This window comes from Ziziphus jujuba, chromosome 10 (assembly GCF_031755915.1).
Source record: "Ziziphus jujuba cultivar Dongzao chromosome 10, ASM3175591v1".
In the NCBI taxonomy this organism is placed as follows: Eukaryota; Viridiplantae; Streptophyta; class Magnoliopsida; order Rosales; family Rhamnaceae; genus Ziziphus; species Ziziphus jujuba.
The window spans coordinates 1,635,601-1,646,640 of NC_083388.1; the positions used below are offsets into that span (position 1 = coordinate 1,635,601).

The window sequence follows — 11,040 nt, forward strand, 5'->3', positions numbered from 1 at the left end:
TCTGGACCTTTACCAAAAATCTGGACTTCGATGCCGAGGAAACTCTCAACCGCATCATAGAATCACCTGGACAACTACTGAGGGTTGAGAGGCCAAAGTACATCGACCGGGTAAACAGTGTAATCGCGCAGCTCAGCAGCAAAAACAACATGGTCCGCGGCATCGATCGGTTTAGAATTGGGTTAGATCTGTGTCGTGAATTTTCATCTTCCATTGATAATTGGATTGAGTTTGCCATGAAAAACAGAGTTAATGTGAAGTCCAGCCGCACCAACCTCACCAACCACAGCCGCACCAACCTCACCAACCACAGCCACCATTGTTGACAGCCACCATTGTTGACACCATTGCTGCACCGATCAACAATTGTGGGCTAAGATGTTGAAAAGTGTGGCCTTGTAAGCCTATAAATAGGCTCCTTACCTTTGCATGAAGACCAAGCCAAGAGAGCAATCTCAATCCTCCCAAGTGAGGAGAATTGAGAGAAAACTCCAAGAGAGAGAGTTGTTTAAGTTCCAGAGAGAACTTGAGAGAAGAGTGAGCAATTTCAGAGAGAATTGGAGAGTGCAGAGAGAGGTTCCACGAGAGAATCCTCCATGAGAGAAGTTTTTATTTTTGTATTCTATTTTTAAGAGATTAATAGAATTCTTTTATTTTCTTCTCATATTTCTTCTCTAAAGTGGTTAGAGAACCACAACAAGTGGTATCAGAGCTCCAGGTCGAGAGCTTGGGTCCAAAATTTGAAGAAACAAAGCTACTGTTCTTCAAGTTGGTGTTTCGGAAAGTTGCTCAAATAATTAATTTGACAATCCCAGGTGAAAGTACCCGACGAGAGGAGAACAACGAAGTTCGCCGGAGAGAAAACGGACGTTCCACGCGCCCGCACGCGCCGACTGAAATTTTTCTGCAACTGTTCACGCGCGCACGCGCCGCACGCACCGTCTGGAGGTTGAAGACGACCACGTCAGCAGCCACGTCAGCGAACCCCTGCCACGTCATCTGCCACGCCAGCCGACATGTCATCTGCCATGTGTCGCCACGTCATCTGACACGTCATCTGCCACGTGGTGCCACGTCAGTACCATCTGCCACGTCAGCAATATTTTCTGAAATTACGGAACAGCCCCTGAAGTTTCGGAAATTACGGAACAGCCCCTGAATTATTGGAAATTATAGATTGACCCCTGTAGTTTTCTGAAATTACGGTGCAGCCCCTGAACTATTGGAAATTACAGATTGACCCCTATAGTTTCTGTATTTGCAGGTTGACCCAGAAATTTTGTGAAATTACATTTTTTGCCCCAAAATTTCTGGTAATTATATTTTGACCCCGGAAGAGTCAAGTCCACCATTTTCGGCCGTTCCGGACGCAACGGTTAACTCCGTTTTGCCAAATTCAGCTCCAATTTTGGTCAAGCCATAATGTCAATGGAAGAATCATCTTCGGGAGCTATGGTTAAGCTCACTGCCACAAATTATACACTTTGGAGACCTCGGATGGAAGATCTCCTCAATTGTAAGGATCTGTTTGATCCTATAGAAGCTAAAGGCGAAAACCCCGATCCCAGCAAAGTAGCAGAATGGAAGAAATTAAACAAGAAAACGATCGGTCAGATCAGGCAATGGATCGACCACAGTGTCTTCCATCATGTAGCGAAGGAAACGGATGCATATGCCCTCTGGACAAAATTGGAGGACATGTACCAGGCCAAGACTGCTCGGAACAAAGCCCTGTTGCTTAAGCGATTGGTACATCTCACATTACAGAGTGGAACTTCTGTAGCCGAGCATACCAGTGAGTTCCAGAGCTTGGTAAATCAACTATCTGCTGTGGATTACCAACTAGGGGATGAGGATCAGGCCCTCCTACTTCTAAGCTCTCTTCCAGACAGTTGGGAGACATTGGTAGTCTCTCTCAGCAATTCGGCCCCGAATGGCAAACTTACTATGGCTATGGTTAAGGATGCCCTATTTAATGAAGAGGCCAGGAGAAAGGACATTGGCATGGATCAGTCACATGCCCTCGTCACAGAGAGAGGAAGACAGCAAAGAGGTGGTCGAGATAGGGGGAGAGGCAGGAGCAAGAGCAGAGGCAGATCTACAGACGGCAGAAAATCATCGTATAAGTGCTATCATTGTGGCCTGGAGGGTCACATGAAGAAGAACTGCAGAAAGTTGTTGAGAGAGCAGAGACTCCAAGGTAATCAGCCGAAGAAGGATGGAGAGACACTAGTCACTTGTACAGGAGAAGTGGCGCTCTGCTCCACCGAAGAAGAGACATGCCTTCATATATCAACCCAAGATGTTGAGTGGGTAGTCGATACTGCAGCATCCTACCATGTCACTCCACATAGAGATTTCTTCAAAACGTACAAAGCAGGAGACTTTGGTACGGTAAAGATGGGAAATTCCAGTTTCGCAAAGATTATGGGAACTGGTGATATTCAGATAAAAACGAATGTTGGTTGTACAATTACTTTGAAGGATGTCCGTCATGTTCCAGATCTTCGGCTTAATCTACTTTCGGGAGTAGCCTTAGACAAGCAAGGCTATGACAACTATTTCAGCAAAGGCACATGGAAAATGACGAAAGGTGCCATAGTTGTCGCCCGAGGACATATTTGTGGAACGTTGTACAAGACTCATGTGAAGATATGTGCAGACAGCCTCAATATTGCAGAAGGAGAGGCGTCTCAAAATCTGTGGCACCAGAGACTCGGTCACATGAGTGAAAAAGGATTGTCCACTTTGGCAAGAAAGAAGCTTATCACTGTTTGCAAGGATGCTGTGCTAGATCCTTGTAATCACTGCTTGTTTGGTAAGCAACATAGAGTCTCCTTCAGTTCCTCTGCATCGAGAAAATCAGAGTTGCTTAGTCTGGTGCACTCTGATGTTTGTGGTCCCATGGAGGTGGAATCATTAGGTGGCAACAAGTATTTCCTGACCTTCATTGATGATGCTTCACGGAAGGTGTGGGTATATTTCTTGAAGACAAAGGACCAGGTATTGGATTACTTCAAACTGTTTCATACCATGGTAGAGCGTGAAACAGGAAAGAAGCTGAAATGTCTCCGCTCAGATAATGGAGGCGAGTATACTTCCAAGGAGTTCGATGCCTACTGCAGAAGACACGGCATTCGACATGAGAAGACGGTCCCTCGTACCCCACAACATAATGGAATAGCCGAAAGAATGAACCGAACCATTATGGAAAAGGTCAGAAGTATGCTCAGTATGGCTAAGCTGCCAAAGCCATTCTGGGGAGAAGCTGTTCGTGCCGCCTGCTATTTAATCAACAGATCACCGTCAGTACCGTTGAATTTTGAAATTCCGGAGAAAATGTGGTCGGGTAAGATTCCCTCCTACTCTCATTTAAGAGTGTTTGGTTGTATAGCTTATGTACATGTATCCAAGGAGCTCAGACAGAAGCTCGATGCAAGATCTACTCCATGCATCTTTATAGGATATGGAGACGAAGAATTCGGATACAGGTTATGGGACCCGAAAACCAAGAAGGTTATTAGAAGCAGGGATGTAGTATTCCAAGAAAACCAGAAAATGGAAGACATTGAAAAGCCCAGAATGTCTCCTAATTATAGTTCTAGTGCCGAGAATTTTTGTCCTAATCCAGCACCAGCACAAATAGCCACAGAGGATAATGAGGTGCATGAAGATATACCAGAAGCAGACCAGGAGGAAGAAGGGGATAATGAGCAGGGGGAGACTCAATCCTCTCAAGCAGCTGCAGGGCCATCACAGCGGTCAGATGATGGTACACCTCCTGAAACCAGTGGTTTACAAGTTCGGAGATCTGAGCGAGGCCGAATTCCATCAAAGAGATTTCCAGAATCTGAGTATATTCTGCTTACTGAAGAGGGGGAGCCAGAGAGTTTCCAGGAAGCTGTTTCTCATCAAGAGAAGGAAAAGTGGCTGCAAGCAATGCAAGATGAGATGGAATCCTTGCAGAAAAATCATACTTATGAGTTGGTTGAGCTTCCAACAGGAAAGAAGGCACTAAAGAATAAATGGGTGTTCAAGCTCAAGAAAGATGGCAGCGGAAGGGTGGTGAAACACAAAGCCCGATTGGTGGTCAAAGGATTTCTTCAGAAGAAAGGAATTGACTTTGATGAGATTTTTTCACCAGTGGTAAAAATGACTTCAATTCGAGTCATTTTTGGTTTAGTAGCAAGTCTAAACCTAGAGCTTGAGCAGATGGATGTGAAGACAGCATTTCTTCACGGTGATTTACATGAAGAAATCTACATGGAGCAGCCAGAAGGATTTGAGGTTTCAGGGAAAGAAAACCTCATATGCAAGCTAAAGAAGAGCTTGTATGGCCTCAAGCAAGCACCAAGACAATGGTACAAGAAGTTTGACTCGTTTATGGTGAGTCAAGGTTATAAAAGGACTGCAGCAGACCAGTGTGTTTATATTCAAAAATTTTCAGGTGGAAACTTCATTGCACTTTTGCTATATGTGGACGACATGTTGATCGTTGGACAAGATGCAATGAAGAATAGTAAGCTGAAGAAAGAATTGTCTAAGTCCTTTGATATGAAAGACTTAGGACCAGCTCAACAAATTTTGGGAATGCAAATAATCCGAGACAGGAAGAATAGAAGGTTATGGCTATCTCAAGAGAAGTATGTTGAACGGGTGATAAAGAGATTCAACATGGATAAAGCCAAACCGGTCAGCATTCCACTTGCAAATCATTTTAAGTTGAGTAAGAGATTGTGCCCCTCATCCAAAGAAGAGATAGAGGAGATGGCTTCAGTACCATATTCTTCAGCGGTAGGAAGTCTGATGTATGCAATGGTGTGTACCAGACCAGACATTGCTCATGCAGTAGCTGTTGTGAGCAGATTTCTTTCAAATCCTGGAAAGAAACACTGGGAAGCAGTCAAATGGATTCTCAGGTATCTTAAAGGTACATCGAAGCTGTGCTTGTGCTACGGGGGAGGTGATCCAATCTTAGAAGGCTATACAGATGCAGATATGGCCGGAGACCCTGATAATAGAAAATCTACATCAGGTTATCTCTACACTTTTGCAGGGGGAGCTGTGTCATGGCAGTCAAGATTGCAGAAGTGTGTTGCTTTATCCACTACTGAAGCAGAGTACATTGCCGCAGCGGAAGCGGGTAAGGAAATGTTGTGGTTAAAGCGTTTTCTCACAGAATTGGGCATCAAGCAAGAAGACTACAAGATACATTGTGATAACCAAAGTGCCATGGATTTGAGCAAAAACTCAATGTATCATTCCCGTACAAAGCACATTGACATCCGCTATCATTGGATACGCGAAGTAATAGATCAACAGTTGCTGAAACTAATAAAGATCCACACAAAAGAGAATCCAGCAGATATGCTAACAAAAGTTGTTGCTCAAGAGAAGCTGAAGCTATGCAGAGACATAGCTGGAATAGATGGCAGATGACCATCAGTTTTAAATGCGGCTGGAGGGGGAGAATTGTGAAGTCCAGCCGCACCAACCTCACCAACCACAGCCGCACCAACCTCACCAACCACAGCCACCATTGTTGACAGCCACCATTGTTGACACCATTGCTGCACCGATCAACAATTGTGGGCTAAGATGTTGAAAAGTGTGGCCTTGTAAGCCTATAAATAGGCTCCTTACCTTTGCATGAAGACCAAGCCAAGAGAGCAATCTCAATCCTCCCAAGTGAGGAGAATTGAGAGAAAACTCCAAGAGAGAGAGTTGTTTAAGTTCCAGAGAGAACTTGAGAGAAGAGTGAGCAATTTCAGAGAGAATTGGAGAGTGCAGAGAGAGGTTCCACGAGAGAATCCTCCATGAGAGAAGTTTTTATTTTTGTATTCTATTTTTAAGAGATTAATAGAATTCTTTTATTTTCTTCTCATATTTCTTCTCTAAAGTGGTCAGAGAACCACAACAGTTAAAATTCTCGAATTGGAGTTTTTTGAATATGGTGGACTTAGAATGAATTACGACTGCTATATTCTTCGCAAAAAACACTTTGATCCCGTTGCACTCAAGTCCCTCAAAGTGCTACATGGCAGGGTTGTGGAGTGGCTGTTGTCTAAATGTCCTCTACTTGAACGACTAAAAGTTGCTGGTTCTGACAAGTTGATCAATTCAAGGATTTCTGGGGTGCCTAATTTGAAGCATTTTGAGATTAGGCGGTGTATCAATATCAAAAAGGTTGAAATCTGTGCTGCTCAAAACCTTGTTTCGTTATATTCTCTGTCCACTTATCCTTACGAATTCATCTTGAGGAATGTACCTAAGCTTGTTGACCTACATATCGATACCGATTTCGGTTCCGATAGCGATGAAGATCTTGGCCGTACTTTCACCTTACTTTCATCTTGTCTCTCTCAATTGCAGATACTCCACCTAGATCTTCTTCTTCAGGTTAGGATATGTAATTATTAACTATCTACGATTCTATTTTATTTTATTTTTTGTTCTTTAATTATTATTTCTTTACAATAATAATAATTTTGCTTTCAGCCCCATGTGTGGAATCTCGAATATCCTACGTTAACAAATCTTAAACACTTAAAGTTGACACTTAGTGCAACTGAGAATCTCAATCTCTTGCTTTAAAGAATTATTCCTTCTCTGAAGGTGTCACCTTGCTTGCAAAGACTTGAGTTGATGGTGTGTATAGATTCTTACTTGATTAATTTTTGCTATGTTTTTATTATACTTTTTGGATGCATGACAATGAGCATTATTATTATTATTATTATTTTCTCAATGCAAATGCAGATGCTGTTAGAGAAATATTTTGACGAAAGATGTGGATTTGTAAAGCAACCAACAAATTGCCCTGTCAAGGAAGTGGAAATATTAGGCTATTCAGGTCGTAAAAATCTCGATCAACTTATCATCTACTTTTCAGATAATTTGGTTGCCCTGCAAAAAATCGTTGTCCATCCTTGTGCATCTGCACATGAAAAATTCAACTTCGACCCAGCTTTCAGACGAATCAAGAATAGTAAAATCATAAAAGAGGAAGAAAAAATCAGAGATCATGCTATGCAGCATATTAAAGGAAAGATTCCTACTGCTGTAGAATTTGTTTGCCTCTAATATATTTTTAATATATTTAATATATCCAGAGATTGTGTTGATTATTAGAAATTATTTATTTAATAGTATGTTTATATTGGTTTTTTTTTTTCGGTTAGCATTTATTTATATATTAAAATAATTGATTTGAATTATGATGGCTAATTGATTCTCGGGTAAGAAAGCAGAACCTCACCTCTTTAGGTTGCCAAACACAAACCTACTTTAGTTCCACTAGAATAGAACATGTAGATCTACTAGACTACAAAACAGAGAAGTTGGTAGCAACAGACCTGCTTCTAAACCACTAGAGACAGTAACCTATAATAATCAGTCTACCTACGCTACATTTGAGAGAGACGTTTCACTCCACGGAGGTTCAGTGACCACCATGCCGGAAAGATAGGTGGACATGATCAAATCAAGATCATGCAGTCGCGCATGAAACATAGTTGAATGTAGCTCATACCTCTAGCTAGCTGTTTTTGTCTTTCTTTTCTTCTCTTTGAATGGCCATGAAGATCCAAAACTTAGATCTCTGGCAATTTTCTTGAACATCTATCTCCATTGCATTTTGTCCATAACCTTTTCTTTAACGGCGGAAATCAATGATGTTGCAAGCTTTAAATTGGTAAGAATTAAATTGCTTTAAATTGTTCACTTCTTCCTTTACTTCAGAACATGCAAATGCATCCAGATAAACTCACATGCTTATTTAATTGCAGTATGCTTCGGAAAAAAAAAGAACCGTATAGCAGTTGACGTTCTAATGGAAACCACAGTTAAAAAACAAAACATACGGTTAAGCTTTATACAACTTGTCTAAAGGAATGCCACGATCCTTCACTTGGTTGTTAACGATGATTTTGAACTCTCTTGCGTGGAACTTTAATTTCAATAGAAGTTTGAATAATATGGGAACTTTACTTCTCCTTTGGGTGTACTTAAACCATAAATGAAAAGGCTGATAAGTTATGGTTGATGGGTTTGAAAAGGATGATAAGTTATGGTTGATACGTTTGAAAGATTAAAAAGTAAAAGAAACTAATAAAAAAATAAAAAAAGCAAAAAAGAAAAAAAAAAGTTTAAAGGAAATGGATAATTAAAAAGTGATTTTAATTTTGTCAACCATCAAAAGTGCCAAAACACATGATGATTCTTACCATGTGTCTTATGCTCCATCAAACGTTGTCAGGACTTGGAAGTTTTGGATTTGGGCAGCAGCTTTCATCCAGCACACAAAATCACTTTCTCACCCTGCGCTTCTCTTTTTATTATTCTAATTTATTATTATTATTATTATTATTTTTGGTTCTCTGCATTTTTTTAATTTAATTTTAAATGCGTGTTATATAGAGGAAGGAAAAATTTTACAATATATAATACAAAAATAAAATATAATATTTACATTTTATAAAATTTTGTTGACAAAAATATGTAAAATTTTGCTGATATACTATCAATTTTGGAAATATTTATTAAATCTATATCTCACTTTCTGAAAAGTGATTTAAGTATGAAAAATAATAGGGACATGAATAAACAAAATTTTCATTCCATTCATTTTAATAAAAGGATTCATTTTAATAAAAGGATTGTTACATTACAAAAAAGAAAAAATAAACTAAAGAACTGTTTTTTTTTCCTTTCCTTCCTTTTCTTTTCTTTTCTTTTTTTTTTTCTTTTTTTTAGTTATTTTTACTTGTGTGAAAAATAGTTGGATCAGCAAAAGAGTAACTTTAGGGCCCATAAGATTGGGAAGAGAGGGGCGTAGCCCAAGTAATGAAAGGGTCTAAACCTTAAAAAGCCCGTTATGAGTTAAAAAAGGTCTTTAACAAGGAGGGTCTAAACCGCACGCATAATAACACTAGCTGAAGAAGAGAGAGAAAAAATGCTGGTAACACAGCTAGAATAGCAAAATTGATCCAGCTTGCCCTAAAAGTCTGGTTTGAGTTCAAGTATCAGCCTAGCATTAAGAAGTAAAACATGAGAAGAAATAGAACTTGCACAATTTTGATTATCTAGTAAGAAGCTAATTTGAATCTCATGCCTCAATATCCAAATTTAGCTTCTGCACTTGAAATGGCAGAAACAGATGTGATGTGAGATATAGAATAAATGTTAGGAAAATATATAAATATATATATATATATATATATATATATATGTAAATACGTGTGAAAAAATGAAACAACGTAAAAATAAATTACATAAAATATTTAGATAATTTAGAACCTGTATTTCTTTGTATTGATCTGCTTTCTGGAAGTTCGACCGAGGCCTATATGATACCATAGTGTCCTTAAGATGGTTTCACCCATCGGTGCAGGAGTTTTGTGATGAACATCTCCCAGGATACAACGGCTGCAAAACCTTTCAGATCTAACAACTCCGAAACTTTTCTCTTTGAACTATCAGTGTACCTTAATTTTACCACGGTCATTATTTTTTTCTCTGTGTTTTTTAAGTATTTTCCAAAAACCTTTTTCTCTGTGTTTTCTTGAAAAAACCTAAAACTGAAAAGAACTTTGAAAGAACATGAAAACCTCAAACACTCCACATAGTTGGTTTTTCCTTGAAACTCTCAACAAAAACATATGTCAAAATTATTATTTTATTTATTTATCTCAAAACTCAACCAACCATAAGGGACCCAAAGCCCAAAACCAATCACACATATGGGCCTGAGCCCAAAACTATAACAATCCCCCAGATGAATGATTTGACTTCTAAAACAGAACATGACTCTGGTGGTAAAGCTATGCAGTTGGAACCTGTATAGGATATGCAGATATTACTCTTTGAACTTTCCCTTGTGAGACTACATCTATTTTACTAACTTATGGTAGATGCGATATTTTTGAACCATTTCGTCCTTTATGTAAATGTTAACATAGTTCACACACAATTCTTTCCTGGTATACTTCAATTCTCAGTGTTGTGTTCATTTTGGCCCTGAACACTTCCCTGGTTCTATGAGAGTTTCTAAAAAATTGTGCCCTTAGCAATTCTCCTTTGAAGTGGCCACTCTTCTCTCTCACATAGGTGATTCCTATTCCCAATGTAATCAACATAACTATACATAGATTGCCACACACACTTATAAGAATCATTAAAAGCATATTTTATGCTTAACCTCTTTCTATCATTGTTTCATCATAGGTATAGGCAGAGGATTAATCACCACAGTGATCCATACCGGTCTTTACAATTGCGTTGTCCTATTAAACCTAGATCTTGGGATCTCCAGTCAACTAGGTTGGGTTTCCATCATATCGACTTTACTCACGGGCTTTAATCCCATTCCCCTCGATGACTTCTCAACTAATTCTTTATTTAATCCTTTGGTTAGCAGATCCGCAATGTTATCTTTTGACTTTACATAGTCTATTGAGATAACTCCAGTTGAGATTAATTGTCTAATATAATTGTATCTACGATGAATGTGTCTAGATTTTCTATTATACATAATATTCTGTGCCCTGCCAATCGTAGATTGACTATCACAATGTAAACTTATTGTTGGCACAAGTTTAGGCTATCTAGGAATGTCCTCTAAAAATTGGCATAGCCATTTTGCTTTTTCACCACATTTATCCAATGCGATAAACTCAGATTCCATCGTCGATCGAGCTATCATAGTTTGTTTTGAGGACTTGCATGTCACGGCTGCACTCGCTAATGTAAATATATAACCACTAGTGGATTTTGAATCCTTTATATCTGATATCCAATTTGCATCACTATATCCTTCTAATACAGCTGGATATCTTGTATAGTGCAGTCTGTATTCATGAATATATCTTAAGTATCTTAGTACCCTAACGATCCCTTTCCAATGATCTTCATTTGGATTACTCGTGTATCTACTCAGTCTACTTATTGCATAGGCTAGGTCTGATATGGTATAACTCATCAAGTACATCAGATTTACAATCACCCTAGCGTATTCCACTTGAGGTATATTTTCTCATTTAT

General features: G+C 39.1%; 1 protein-coding gene across 1 annotated transcript; it reads left to right on the plus strand.

The window, feature by feature from the left end:
- Positions 1-284: 284 nt before the first annotated feature.
- Positions 285-6,648, plus strand: LOC107410451 (retrovirus-related Pol polyprotein from transposon TNT 1-94). The gene is made up of 2 exons (XM_048467916.2): positions 285-6,399; positions 6,499-6,648. The coding sequence occupies exon 1, from the start codon at positions 1,423-1,425 to the stop codon at positions 5,437-5,439; it is 4,017 nt and encodes a 1,338-aa protein (XP_048323873.2). The 5' UTR covers positions 285-1,422; the 3' UTR covers positions 5,440-6,399; positions 6,499-6,648.
- Positions 6,649-11,040: the final 4,392 nt, after the last annotated feature.